This window comes from Notamacropus eugenii, chromosome 4 (assembly GCF_028372415.1).
Source record: "Notamacropus eugenii isolate mMacEug1 chromosome 4, mMacEug1.pri_v2, whole genome shotgun sequence".
Classification (NCBI taxonomy): Eukaryota; Metazoa; Chordata; class Mammalia; order Diprotodontia; family Macropodidae; genus Notamacropus; species Notamacropus eugenii.
Genome location: NC_092875.1, coordinates 24,562,523 through 24,577,047, shown reverse-complemented (window position 1 = coordinate 24,577,047; position 14,525 = coordinate 24,562,523). Strand labels below are relative to the sequence as shown.

At 51.4% G+C, this 14,525-nt stretch overlaps 1 protein-coding gene across 1 annotated transcript; it reads left to right on the top strand.

The window, feature by feature from the left end:
• Positions 1 to 3,291: 3,291 nt before the first annotated feature.
• UNC119B (unc-119 lipid binding chaperone B) lies at positions 3,292 to 14,461 on the top strand. Its single transcript, XM_072600255.1, has 5 exons — positions 3,292 to 3,766; positions 5,332 to 5,445; positions 6,631 to 6,742; positions 6,876 to 7,048; positions 10,794 to 14,461. Exons 1-5 carry the CDS (start codon positions 3,475 to 3,477, stop codon positions 10,904 to 10,906), a joined length of 804 nt encoding a protein of 267 aa, XP_072456356.1. The 5' UTR covers positions 3,292 to 3,474; the 3' UTR covers positions 10,907 to 14,461.
• Positions 14,462 to 14,525: the final 64 nt, after the last annotated feature.

Genomic DNA, 14,525 nt, shown 5'->3' with positions numbered 1-14,525 from the left:
TTGCTTCCTCAGAGCTGGTGCAGAGACAGTCTGTATTTCCTGTTCACATCAACCTAGGTCCTTTCCCCTGTTTCCCTTTTCTATTCTCAAGGCACGAAAATGCCTGACTTCAGCTCACCCTTTCACCAGTCCTTGAGACCATTACCACCTCAGGGGAGTACCCAGGGAGGTCTAGACCCTCCTTACATGCAGGGCTGTTTTCTCTGGCTTCAAGTCAGTCTCAGCTAAGATTCAGCTTTCCCAGGCCTTCCTCTGAGAATAAGATCTCTAGTTCTTTGCACATTCCCCCTGTGAGTTCCTTGAGAGCAGGGGCTACCTTTTGCCTTTCTTTGATTCCCAGGACTTAGCACAGTGCTCAACACATAGGTAGATACTCACTAAATGCTTGTAGACTGCTTTGATTGGTGCTGGTGTTGATTCTGGAGCTGTGAGAATGACCAGCCCTTTGACCTACGCCTTTCCAAGGAAGTGAAACAGGCAAGTTTCTACTGGGCTGTGTTGGTGGCAGCCTGAACAAAGCTAGCCCCTGAGGGCAATCTCCTTCTGAACCTCTTCCCACTCTACACTCCTGGGACTTGGTCACTGTTCTTCCCTCTGCAAAAAGATCACAGAACTTAATAGCGTACGTTTATATAATGGTGGTGGTGGTGGTGGATGATGAAATTAGCAGTGTCCCCAAAACGAGGAAACTGAAATGTGGGGAGGGGAAATGCTTGCCCAGTTAATCAGAATACATGTGTTGTGTCTAATGTATGCCAGGCACTGTGCTGGGGATTCCCCAAAAGATGCAACTCTTAAGGGGCTTACATTCTATTAAGGGAGACAGTATGTACCTAATTACATCTATACAGAGTGTATGGAAGGTAATTTTAATCAATGGGTATTAAGCACCTACTGTGCACCAGCGGAGTGATGACTTGAGCCAGGATTCTGAGTGTTTTCAGGCCCAGCCCTTGGTCCACCTCACCATCGTTTCTCTCATGTTAAGAGCCTGACTAGACCTTAGAAACCATTTAGTTCAAAGAGAAGGCTGGCTTTCTGAGGTGACATCACAATTGAATGTGATTGGCAAAGTGATTTTAGCATGGGTAATTAAAAAGTTAAAATTGTTGGGAAGGGGAGAGAGGATCTTCTGCAACTGAGGACAACTGGAGAGTTCCCTTGGCTCTTGGGTCTTGTAGGATGATACCAGACCTAGGGATTACAAGTTATGAATTGCCTCTTGTGTGCTGGGCACCCTGGTAGGCACTGGGGGATGGGTGGTATTTTTTTTAAGTTAATTTATTTTCAGTTTTCAACATTCACTTCTGTAAGTTTAAAATTTTCTCCCCCTCCTTCCCCTCCTCTTTCCCCAAGACAGTGTGCAATCTGATGTAGACTCTACATATACATTCCTATTGAACATATTTTCACATTAGTCATGTTCTATAGAGGAATTAGAACAAAAGGGAGGAACCATGAGAAAGAAAAACAAAAACAGAAAACAGTCTCTGTATTCAGACTCCACAGTTCTTTTTCTGGATGTGGACAGCATTTTCCATCATGAGTCTTGGATTTGTTTTATAGGTCCTTGCATTGCTGAGAAGAGCTAAGTCTATCAAAGTCAATCATTACAATCTGTGGCTCTTACTGTGTACAAAGTTCTCCTGGTTCTGCTCCTTTCACTTAGCATCAGTTCAGATAGGTCCTTCCAGGCCTCTCTGAAGTCTTCCTGTTCCTCATTTCTTAGGGTATAGTATTCCATTACATTCATAGACCACAACTCTTTCAGCCATTCCCCAATTATGGGCTCTTCAAATTCCTCAATTTCCAGTTCTTGACCACCACAGAAAGGGCTGCTAGAAATATTTTTGTACATGTGGGTCCTTTTCCATTTCCATAATCTCTCAGAGGTACAGCCCAGAAATCAGTATTGCTGGGTCAAAGGGTAAGCACATTTTTATAGCCCTTGGGGCATAGTTCCAGATTGCTCTCCAGAAAGGTTGGATCAGCTCACCACTGGTGGGTGGTATTTTTAAAGGGCCATCTAGCAGGGCCGAGATTTGTACATCAATAACTGACAGGGAGAAGTCCACGAGTCCAGGTCATCGGGTCTCCTTGAACTCTACCTTGAATCATGGGACCCTCTATTCAACCCTGAAAGGGGTCTTTGGGACCATCTGGTCCAGCCAGTTCCATATGACAGATGAAGCAGAGGCCCAGGGGAGCTAAGCTACTTACCCAGTGTCACATAACATACTGAGTGAGAAGCAGAGCCCATATTTGAACCCAAGAACTGACCCCAATTTTCTTTGTGGTTGTTCAGTTATGTCAGTCATGCCTGGACCCATTTGGGGTTTCTTCACCAAAATACCGGGGTGGCTTGGCCATCTTGGTAGCTCATTTTACAGATGAGGAAACTGAGGTAAATAGGGTTCAGTGACTTGCCCAGGATCACAAGGGTAGCAAGTGTCTGAGGTCCCATCGGAGCCCTGCTCTTCATCCACTGTGCTCCCCATGATAGTAGCAGGAGCACAGGACTTGGAGGAAGAAAGAATTAAATTTGAATTGGACTTCAGACATGAGTTGAGTGACTCTGGACCAGAAGCTTTAACCTCTGCCTGCCTGTTTCCTCAACTGTAAAGAAACCTGCCCAGAAGTGTTGGGGTTTGGGGTGCTGGGAACCCCACAATGCAAGGGTCCAGGGAAACAGACTGGGAAGGTCTGCACAGGATTAAGGAGTGGCTCTAAGTAGGCTGGGGTGGTCCGGAGGTCACAGAGGGCGTCTTGTGGGACCACACGGAGAGGTCAGGGTCATGGAGCATCTGGGCAGGTTGGGACGGGCACTGCCTCTGGTGGACGCCGGGGGCTGGGTTTGAGGTCCGGGGCTCGTGGCCCCACCAGGAGCACACGCGCGTGTCGGCAGTGCCTGCCAGGCACGCCGCGGTGGCATCGATGCCCCTTGACCCAATTGTGTCACCTAAGCCTCAGGAGCACCTGGAGCTAGGGACCCCGATTCCGGTAAAATGGGGAATGTAAATTTTGTATGTAAACGTAAAAAATGTCAATCTGTAAGATGGGGAAAGGGAGGCTCGGAGGTGCAGACTTCGTGGTGCCTCCCACGGCTAAGGAGGCTCAGGACCCCCAGGGGGTCTGCTTCTCCCAGCCGCTGCCCGGTGCCTGACGTCCAGAGCCACTCCCGCGGGGCGGGGCGGGGCGGGGCCAGAGGCGGGGGCGGGGCAGGGGAGGGGCTGTGGTTGGGCAGCTCCAGGTCACGCCTCGGCCTCGGCCCTCCCCCTGAGAGCGCCGGGCTCCCTGGACCGGAGGCACGTGGGGCGGGCCGAGACCGAGCTCCTGGCTCCCTGGCTCCGCCCCCGAGCTAGGCCCCGCCCCGATCCAGGCCCCGCCCCACGCCGGCCCCGCCCCCTGGCGCTCTCCATAGTTACGGCGCTGTGGGGGCGGCGGCGGCGCGGCGGCCATCTTGGCGGCGGAGCGATGAGCGGTTCGAACCCTAAGGCGGCGGCGGCGGCGGCGGCGGGGCCGGGGCCCGGCGCTCTGGGGGGGACCAAGGACGAGAAGAAGAAGCCAGGCGGCGGCGTCCTGAACCGCCTCAAGGCCCGGCGCCAGCCGCCGTCCGCCGCCCATCACCACCCCGCGGACGGCGGCGGCGGCAGCGGCTCGGGGAGGCCCGAGGCCCGCCGGGTCCCGCCGGTCACCGAGCAGGAGCTGCTGGCCCTGGAGACCATCCGGCCGGAGCACGTCCTGCGCCTCAGCCGCGTCACGGAGAGTGAGTGCACGGCCCTGCCGGGGGGCGCCGCGGGGCTCGGACCCCTCCCCCGCCGAACGGCCGCCCCTCCCCCGCCGAACGGCCGCCCCTCCCCCACGGGCTCCGCCGCTGCCCCGCCCGGTGCCCCTTTGCCCCCCTGCCCCCCCAGAGCAGAATCCGCCCCGGACCTCTCGGACCGCCCCTCTCCCGGTCCGTCCCTTCCTCCGCCGCGGCCGAGGCCGAGGACGGAGACCTGGCCCCTCCCCCTCCCCGCGTGGGGCCGGGGGTCCCGGGGGTCCCAAGGCCAGGCCTTGCCTTTCCCTTTCCCACCGCCGCTCCCTTGGATTCTGCCCCCGACGGCGGAGTCGCCCCCCGTGCGCCCCCAGGACCGAGGCCTGGCCGGGGAGGCCCCCGGGAAGGCCGGCCGGGTGGGACGGGGCTCTGAGTGCACGTCCTGGTGACAGCTTCCCCTAGGGCTGGGCACGGCGGTGTCCGCGTGCCCGTGCCCCTTTCCACCGGGCTGGGAGCCGTGCTCACACTGGCAGTCTGCCCCTCCATTGTGCGAACGAGGGGGCCGGGGTGCCCCTCGGGGGTGCCGGCGCTCCTGCCTCCGGCCCTTTGCCCAGGGCAGGGGAGGGGCTGCCTTTCTTGGGTAGTTAAGGGGGTAGCGCTGGGGCAGGTGAGCGGGCTGCGCATCCTTTTGGGTAGTTCCGTCCCCAGAGGCCCGTCCTCCGGGTCAGGTGAGGGCACTGCCCGCTTTGAGGCACTGTGGTCTTGTTCTTAGCGCCCTTGCAAGGCCCCTCCTGGACATGTGCAGGGCTGCCCTTGGCTCTGGGGGGAGGTACAAAGGAGATTGTGAGCTCATGGACGCAGCCCGGATGAAGTGCTGAAGGAAGCCCAGGAGGAGGTCCCAGGACAAGTTGCCCAGGGGACCAGCCCCGGTGACCAGCCCAGGCTGTGGAACTTCTCCACGCGGGCGGAGAGGACTTCACCCTGGACCATTTCTGAGCCATTTGTAAGAGCCTTTACTTTAAAAGAGGAAAAGCGGCTCTTTAGGGAGTAAGTACTGCATTAATCCTGAAAATCAACGCAGACTTTTAAATGCCAGCATGGGTTTTTCAAATTGCCTCTGGTTGGTCAGGACATTCCAGTTGAGAGCTGCTGTTTGGAGCAAAGATTGTGAGAAGTCTGTGTTCCGGTGAGATCTTTACAGTAGCCAGTTTTGGTGAGACCGGCATTTATGGCCAGTCCAGGCTTTCTGGTCCTCTCTGTCTTTCAGTGCTACTTCTATTTCTGATTACATTTGATATGTGTCTTAGAGGCTGAATCAGAGCTTTAGGAGGCTGAGTGATGTAAGGAGAGCTCTGGGTTGGTAGTGCAGACACAGGCTCAGCTGAGGAAGTTTCTGTGTGACCTTGGGGCAAGTCACTTGACCTTAACCAGGGTTTCATTTCCTGCTCTATAAAATATGGGGGTTGGATTCCATGGTTTCGAATCCTACTCTGGAGCCTGTAAATGTTATCAATAGGATAGTTGGAAGGAGAAGGGAGGGGAGGATTTAGGAACCTAGAAATTCTCCTTTTCAGATTATCTTTGCAAACCTGAGGACAACATCTACAGTATTGATTTTACCCGATTTAAAATTCGTGATCTGGAAACAGGGACGGTGCTCTTTGAGATTGCCAAACCTTCTGCTTCAGGTAAGTCACTTCATCCTTGGAGGCAGTTGCTTCTCTGTCCTTTGGGGAAAGTTGGGCTGTTAGGGCCATGAATGCTGGTAGAATCTGCTGTTGTTGTCTCCTGTTTAATTCCTCACCATTTGGGAATATCTGGTGGTTCCTGATAAGGTGACCAGAGTCGCACAGTGTTGGGATGCTTGTCATATGCTGGACATGACAGCATCAAGTCCCCAGGCCCCTATTGTCACATGGTAGTCAGGGTAGTGTTTGAAATTAGGCTGTGCTTCTCAAAATGATATTTCTGGAAAGGCTTTCCTTTGCTCTCTTCCCCCAAGATGTTTGCAGGGTTTGTTTTTCACCCCAGGAATCCAAGTTTATATCCCAGCTCTCCAGCCTCCCAGTGAAGCCCCAGGAAGCTCCTGGGATCATCTTAGGGTACCCTTGGTTCTTCAGGATTAGCCCAACATGGGAACTCCCTAGGCTTAAGGACATAGCCTGGGTACCCCTCTTTTTCACGGTGTGCTTGGGTTAAGGCATTTGCAGGTTTCATCCCCCCTGCAGCTGTTAAGACTCCCCCAGCCTGGGGTCCTGCCAAGGTACTTCCTCACTTGTGTTGGTCCTCCCTGGGACCTTGTGAGGTAGGGTCTAGCTGTCTAGGAGCTTCATGTTTTTCAATGAGGCTTCTGTAATCTGATAGCTAATGGGGTGGGTGAAGGCCCCCTTAGAGCCCTGCTCCATGCCTTGTGTCAGCCTGGGCCTGGAGGAACTTTTCCTGGAAGTTGAGTGCCAGTTTACTCCTTGGTCTCTTACCTTTATGGCGGGTTTCCTGCTGGGTAGGTGCTTGCCCAGCACCTAACACTTTGCCTCACCGTTACTTCCTGGTGATGCTTTCTGGTCATGAGAGGACCAGCTATTCTCTGTGAAATTGATGCCACAGTGGAGCTTTGATTTGTCTCACCTGCTCTTCCTTTCCACTCGTGACTCTGGCTGCCAAATCATGGGTCACCAGTGGAGGGCAGTCTGTGGCCAAGGGACAAAATCAGACCTATGACTCACCTGAGAGTCAAGCCCGTGACCCTAGCCACTTTTGCGTTGTCCCTGACTGAGCTAACTTTGCCCCGGACACAGTCATCTTTTACCTTCACTTATCAACTGGTCCTCACTCATTTTGTCTCCTTTTTCTCTTGCCTTTTTGTGCTCTTTCAGACCAAGAGGAGGAGGAGGAGGAGGAAGGCGGAGAGATAGACACCAGTGCAGGACGTTTTGTTCGGTATCAGTTCACGCCCGCATTTCTCCGACTCCGAACGGTTGGTGCTACGTGAGTAACGGGTCCCTAGTGGGAGGGCCTCACTGCACTCTGCACCCTCTTTCCTGCAGTCTTAGGCTGGGGCTTGAGTAGAAAGGAGCCCTAAGGGAGGAGAGGGGGTTGCTTACAGAGGTTTCTCTTTCAGGGTGGAGTTCACTGTAGGAGACAAACCAGTGTCCAACTTCCGAATGATTGAACGGCACTATTTCCGGGAGCGTTTGCTGAAAAACTTTGACTTTGATTTTGGCTTCTGCATCCCCAGTAGCAGGAACACATGTGAACATATCTATGAGTTTCCTCAGCTCTCCGAGGATGTCAGTATGTATTTCCTTCCTTCTTGTAAATCCAAGTTCTTCATTTTACATGTGAGGGAAGTGAGGCCTGGAGTGAAGTCACTTGCTGTAATAAGCCCGAGTGGACATGCCCTTTCCTCTTTGCCATCCTCCTCCCAGTGCAGGTTTTTCTCGTCCCCACCTTTCCAAGGCTCAGCTTCCATGAAGTCTTCATTGACCTACCTCCCACCCTCTGCCATGCTCTTCTCCTGTATTCCTGGAGCACCTTCTCTTCTAACTTGTGTTCACCATATCTGCACGTATGCTGGGCTCCTTGGCGGTCAGGTCTCTTGTGGGTTTGTCTTGGTCTCCCAAGCACTTGACCCAATGCCTGGCGCCTGTTGTTGTTCAGTCATGTACAGCTCTTCCTGACCCCATGGACCATACTGTCCATGGGGTTTTCTTGGCCAAGGTATTGCAGTGGCTTGTTGCCATTTTCTTCTTGAGTGGATTAAGGCAGAGAGAGGCCAAGTGATTTGACCAAGCTCACCCAGCTAGTCAGCATCTGAGGCTGTCTTTGAATTTGGTCTTCCTGACTCCAGGCCCAACCCTGTACCCACCCAGCCATCTAGCTACCTCTGCCTTACACCTGGTAGGTGCTTAATTAATGTTGGCTGGATTAGATTGAATTGCCTCCAGCCACACAGCAGGTGCCTTGTCTGTCCTAAGGATCTTCCTTCTCTGTTGGGTCTGTTCCTTGTTTGTCATTGGACAAATGGGAGGAATGTTAGGGTTTGACCACAAAGATTCCCTTGGCTGTTCCCTGTGTTGAGGGGTAGAATGAAGATGAGGAAAAGCCACATTTCCAGAGTTCCTCTTTCTGTCTGACAGTTGCTCATAAGTAGCTATGACGGCACCTTCCCTGAGCTTACCTGCCCCTCCCCAGTTCCCTGCTTTGCTCTTCTCCCCTTGTTGGTCCTCAGCTCCATGTTCAGAACTCCAGGCAAAGATGAACCACTTAGGCCTGACCACCAATAAGGAAGGGAGGGGGGCCAGAGCATGGTCAACCAGGGGTTGTGGAGACTGGGCTGAGTAGGAGATAAGGAGCCATTGCGGGTCCTGGAGGATGCAGGGATGTGCAGAAGTGTTACGCTGGGCACCACACTGGGAAAGTGACCAAGAGTAGATGTCCTCATGGAGCTTCCAGTCTAGTAACAGAATTGTAACGCATAGTAATACCTGAGTGTGTTAGAGATGCAGGACAAAATGCTCAGGGTGGTGAAGGAGGTAAGGTTTTTGTGCGAGAATTCACACACTTCCAGGAAGACATAGTATCTGAATTGGGCTACATAGGATGACCAGGAGCTCAGAGGAAAAGGGAGGAGAGTTCAGGCAGAGGAAGGGCAATGAGTATGCTATGTGCAGTGTGAACTGTACAGTGTGCGCCGTATGAACGTGGATGGGGAGAGGTTGGATTAGGCTGGAGAGATGTGGCGGGCCCAGACTGTGGAGAGCTTGGGAGAGCAGCCAGGAGGTTGGGCCTTTGCCTGGCCGAGGGCCCTACAGCTCACTACAGGGCCTGACCGGGCCCTTTCAGCCACCTCTTCCTAGCAGACCCAAGTCTACTCTGAATACTTCATCTTTAGTAGCTGTAAAGTCACAAATATCCAAAATCAGAGTTGAGGCCTTGGTGTGGTCTCCCCCTAGAAGTTTGGCTCTTGAGGTGACATCCCAGGTTTTAGTCACAAGTATCTGACCCAGGTCCCCTTTGCCCCTGGGATGGGGCATTCTGTTGATAATCAGGGTCTGTCTTAGGCTCTTAGAAGTGGAACTGAGCTGGGCATTGAAGGCCCAGTCATGGCAGAGTGTGCAGAGGCATCTACTGATAAGATGGGCTTCGTTTTGTTAAATGTGCTCTAAACATAGTTGATTGTCATTTTGGAGAGAACAGGATATGGTATTGAGAGTCCTTGGAGTAAGGGAAGTTCTGTGTTCAAATCCTTCCAAATAATGCCTGAAAACTGGGCTGAATCTGGTTGTGAAAGGACCTTAGACCCAAACAAAGCAGTGTGTATTGTATCTGGGAACAATCAGTAGCTACTGATTCTTCCTGAGCAGGGGAGTAACTGGTCAGACCACTGTTATGGGAATGTCACCTTGGCATTATAGAGGACCAAAAGGGGAAAGAGAGAAACTGGAGTCAGGGAGATGGGGGGGGAGGGGGGTAGAGTGGGGGGAGGCTAACAATTATATAGCACTTTATATACATTATCCCCTTTGATCTTCACATCCTACCCTTGGTGTTGGTGTTATCCCCATTTTACAGATGAGGAAACTAAGGCTGAAATGCTAATGACTTCTGGGGTCACATAGCTCATAAGTGTCTGAGACAGGATTTAAACTGGGTTTCCCAGACTCCCAAGATGAGCGTTCCATTCACTGTATGTAGGAGGTTGAATAACTATAGATCCATCAGCCGCAGGCTCAGTAGTCTACAAGATTCCTCAGTTCTCAGCGATGACGTCCACGGCTCTGCATTCACTGCTCCCACGCTGATCGCCTTGGTTTTTCTTTGTAGATAGCAGAGTGTTCTGGAGATAGCTGGTTAATGGGGTGAGGACAGGAGGGAAAGTGAAGGCTTCGGGAGGATTCCTGGGATATGCAGCTGAGGGACTGGGAGGATCCTGGTGCCCTTGGGAAGACAGGAGTGGGTGGCTCTAGGGGGTAAGGTAATGAGCCTCAGTCCTCATTTCTGTAAAATGGGTGGTTGTATTCTGTACTTGTAACACCTCACAGAGTGGTTTTGAGAATCAAATGAGAAGATATAGGTGAGATAGTGTGCAGACCTCCTAAACCTAAGATCTGCTAATAAAAACAAGAGTTCACTGTCCTGAGTGTGTTCTAAGAACTTCTGCCTAGTGAGTTTTTATCTTTTAAAAATTAGCCCAAATTAGCCCAAACTATAGCATCTCTATGTGGGCCTCTCAAAATATCGGTAAACATTAACTCCCTGGTCACTGACGTGGTCACTCTTAATTCCCCTCATCCTCTGGCATGAGGAAGGAAGGGGCTTGTGAGCAGCCTGGTGGCTGAGGCTTCATGCTGAGCCAACAGATGACTTAGGCCAGACTCTCTGAGCAGACAAGCTCCCTGCAGGAGTAGGAGGCTGTGGCCTTGGAGGCTTCTGACCTTTGTCTTCTCCACTGCTTCACATCCCTGGGAGCTCTGAGCTGGCCAGGGCACTGGGCGGAGGGATGGCTTCCAATATTGGACCGAATACAGGGCCTTGGGTCAGCTTGAGAGCCCATGTTGGGAGAGGGTCCTAGACAGGCTACCCTCGTGAACAGGACCAGCTCAGAGAACACTGGGTAGAGTCAGAAGAGCCAGGCTCAGATCTTGCACCTAACTGCTGCTAACTCACTCCTGGGTTCTGAACAGACCTTTCTGAGCCCAAGTTTGCCTCTGTAAATTGTGCTGTTATGCTATCTCCCTCACAGGGCTACCACTGGTGCCTTGTAGACCTAATGCAGTGTTACTGAGACTTCCTACCATTATCTAACTCACTGAGGCTTTGTGGAGGTGCTTTGTCCATTGTGTGAGATGCTGTCATTCATTCATAAATGTTTAGGTGCCAGGCACCTATCTAAACATGGGGGTGCAAGAAGAGACCGCCCTGGCCACGGGCCCCCAGCAGTAGACTAATTGGTGAATGTCTGTGGCAGTGGGAATGAAGGAGTGTTTGCTGTGGCCTGTGGGCACCTCTCATGCTTCTGCCCCCTTTTCGTTCACAGTTCGCCTCATGGTGGAGCACCCTTACGAGACTCGATCGGACAGCTTCTATTTTGTGGACGACAAGCTGATCATGCACAACAAGGCCGACTATGCCTACAATGGGGGGCAGTAGCCACACTAGGTGTGCGGAAGGGACCAAGCGCCACGACCACGACCACAGCCCGGGGGAGTGGTGCAGGCCGGCGGCTTCCCCTCCACTGCGGGAAACGCCGAGCAGGCCGCTCTTTCCTTCCCCCAGCTTCCTTTCCTTCCTTTCTTCTTGCTGCCCCTTAGATCTCGAAGGTTCTCTTGTTGAATATCGGGTTAGGATAAGGCCTTTTTAAGCCACTTAAAGAAGAAAGTTTATTTCCACTTGGTTTTAGCTGTGTCCACTTGTTTCTGCTTTTCAGCTGAGCCCTCTCCTGGAGAGCTGTGGTCAAGTGGGAGGCCTGGGGGCTTCCCAGACATCCAGCAGCTGCCTTTCATTGAGCAGACGTCCCCTTGCTGTGGAAGTCGTCATGTGGGGCCTCTGCCTCCCTTATTCCTCCTCTCCCAGTCTCAGTGCTTTGACTGGCATAGGCTTTTCTGACTACTTGCCCTCATACCAGCCCAAAGGAGCTTGTGAGGACCAGGAGGACAGGGCAAGGCAAGGGCTTTTGCCTAGGGAAGGGAGGGTCATGAGGCCAGGTACTAGAGTTAGTTTCCTGGAGAAACCTGCTTTCTGTTTGGTTCCCAGGAGCCTTGGTTGGGCTTCGTGTCTTTTCGTGGAGTCAGATTGCGGTCTTAGCCTCTCCAAAGGGAAAATTCCCAGGCAGGACTCCTCTCTTCAAACTGGCAGTGCCTTCCTGTCCTCATTTTGGGGGAGCTTTAAAACCATGGCCAGTTTGGCTTCTGCCGCCTTATGTGCTCATTTCATCTCATCAGATAGAATATGTTGATTTTTTTTGTGGGGTAATAGTTTACTCTGAGGCTGGAGCAGCCTCTTGCTACTCAGTCTTTCCCCCACTGTATTATTTTGGAAAATTCTGACCACCTCAAAGAGGTTTTATACTTTGACAATGGTGTTTCCAGTTTATCTGATCTGAGTCTAGACTTAAAATAGTATTAATCCAGGTTCCCAGAACCCGTTGTGGTCAAGTGAACTATGCTTAGATGCCAGCACCATCTTAAAAGAAGGATTTAGTCTGTATAGTGTGACTTGGAACATTGGAGGAGAGAGAGTGGACATTCACTGTCCATATGGAGTGTCCTCTGAACTTAAGAAACTTCTCAACTTGATTTTCCAATGAAGTTATCGGAGCCTTTCCTAGCAGTCAGACCAAAGTAAAGGTTGTGGCCCTAACTGTTGGACAAGAGAGTGTGAGGTTTGGGGTTGGGGGGGAGGGGACAGGTCAGATCAGCCTCTCAGAGATTGCCTTAACATATCTCACTGGGAAAAACCCCTGTCTCACTCAGACTTTTTCCATTGATCAGTTCTTCTCTTTAGCTGCAAATAATTAGATGGTTGTTTGGGTAGTTTTATGGTGCTCGACCAAAACATCATGGATTTTTAACAAGCAGGTTGTCAGTGCTGGTCACCATTAGCACTAGTGTAAAGCTATCTGGTGGAAGTGCCCAGAGAAAGCCCTGAGAGAGCCACTCTAACTCTGGGGCCCCCTGATACTGGTCAGAGGTCCTTCCTGGAAAGGTAGGGTTGCTCTTTTGCTTGGATGTCCCTGCCTCTATTTACCAGAGCCCTAAAACTTGGGTGATGGGGATGGGTCAAGATTGTCTTTCCTGGGGTTGCCCATGCCCATTTCCTGTGCCTTGACTCTATCCCCTGCCACAAAGGCTCCCTTGCCTGGAGGCTGGGCTTTTGAGAGCTGATTGAGGGAAGTGGCCATCTGCCTGCTGGGGAGACAGATCCTGAGATGAAAGCTGAGCAGAAATCCTGGTGCCTTACCTGTGGCTTTGCCCCAGTGCTGCTGGGGCAGTATCCTTGCTGTGGTTTCCTCTCCTTTTCTCATGGGCAGATGTTACTTCTGCCTTACAAGCTTTGGTTTTCCATTTTAGCTGTGCCGATGGGCTGCAGACCCAGACTGGTCTCTTCTCCCTCCAGCAGAGTGCTCATAGGGGTGACTTTGGGAGCTATACATATCACTACTCGTGGCACTTGCTTTTAGCCATACAGTGTGTCCCTGGGACTGTGCTCCATCACACTTGCCTGGATAAATGGATCAGAACAGACTGGGTTTTTGTTTTAGAATGGACTTCCTTTCTCATTGATCTCTCCATTTGCAGTGTTCACTTTTCCCTGGGAACAGGAAGTGGGAGAGGACAGGTGTTTGAGGCTGTGGGCTGGTTTGACTGGTACTCTCCCCTGTCCCCAGAAACCTTCGTTTGACTTACTAGAGACTCTGGGAACCCCTGTAAGTGAAGTAGGAAGTCATGCCCCATTGATAAGGAGCCTGCTGTTGATGTCCACTCTCTGGCTTATGTCCTTAGGGAGTCCAGAGATGCTAGGAAACTTGGCCACTGTGAGATCTGATGTGAGAGTCAGTTTAGAATCTCTAGCTAGAGTGAGCTGAGATGAGGACATCCCAATTCTTTATTAAGTAGTAAAGCCAGACACCAAGTTCCTAAGGTTTTGAGACTAGCCCTTGGCTTGATGATAAGAATGGAAAAGCAGAGATGTGCCAGGGGAAGCCCATGGCCTGTGATGGCTAGTTCCTGAGATGTGTTGCCTTCCAGGAGACATGCTGGGACCACTTGGCATCATGTGGATTCTGTCATCTGAGTCTCTTGTTTGTCCTTTGCCTCCTTTCCATTGTATTTTGCCTTAGAGCATTCCACCAGCCAGTTCTTTCCCACAGAGCCTCAGGCCTAAGATACCCTTCTCCAAAGAAGATCCTCCTTTGTTAAGTGAAACATGCTGAAGGGTAAGTTGAGAACAGATGAAGACAGATTTGGGCCAAAGTTGGGTGACTTACCCTCACCTCATAGCTTGAAAAGGTAGCGATCTTTGTTATCAAATGACAGTGTTGGTGTTTTAGGACTTCTCAAGCAACCCCTGGTTGGGTCTTCATGTGCGGGAAGGGGGGCACATTTGTGTTTACTGCAGTGAGCATTTGAACAGTTTTCAGTTGCTGAAGAACACATACAAGATATGTTACTTTTTCATATAACTGTAACTGGCACACCGGGGAGGTTGGACACTTAAAAGCCTGGTAGGTGTTATCCACCCTCTTTGGGGGTCAGCCGGCCCAGGGATTGGGGCAGAGTGCTCAGAAGGCAGTCCAGCATCTGTTCTTATCTTATACTGGGCACCAATGTTCCCAAATGCAGAAATTACCTCCCAGGAGTGTGAGCCCAGTGACCTAAGGCACTCCATTGCTGCCATCTCCATGTAACTCATTTCTTTTGTACAAGAAGGATTTGGTGGTTAGTAGAGTTTCCCTCTTGTTTAACAAAGGATCATGTAAATTCATTGAAGTTGTAAAATTCTATTTTTTCCATGTAAATCTATTTTCACAGAATGTAAGATGCATCAGTGACCTGGTCTATACCTCTCCCTTTCTTCCCTGCTCTCTCCACCTGAGACCTTTCTTTCTTCCATTGTAATGTCTCTATGTCCAAAGTGAACTAGGTGACTTATTTGTATAAAATGTTATTTTGTCACAATTGATAGGAATAAAAGGACATTTTCACAGCATGTGTCCGGAGTACTGTTTCTCACCTTCCTGTGATCTCTTGACTAGTGATGATTTAACAGC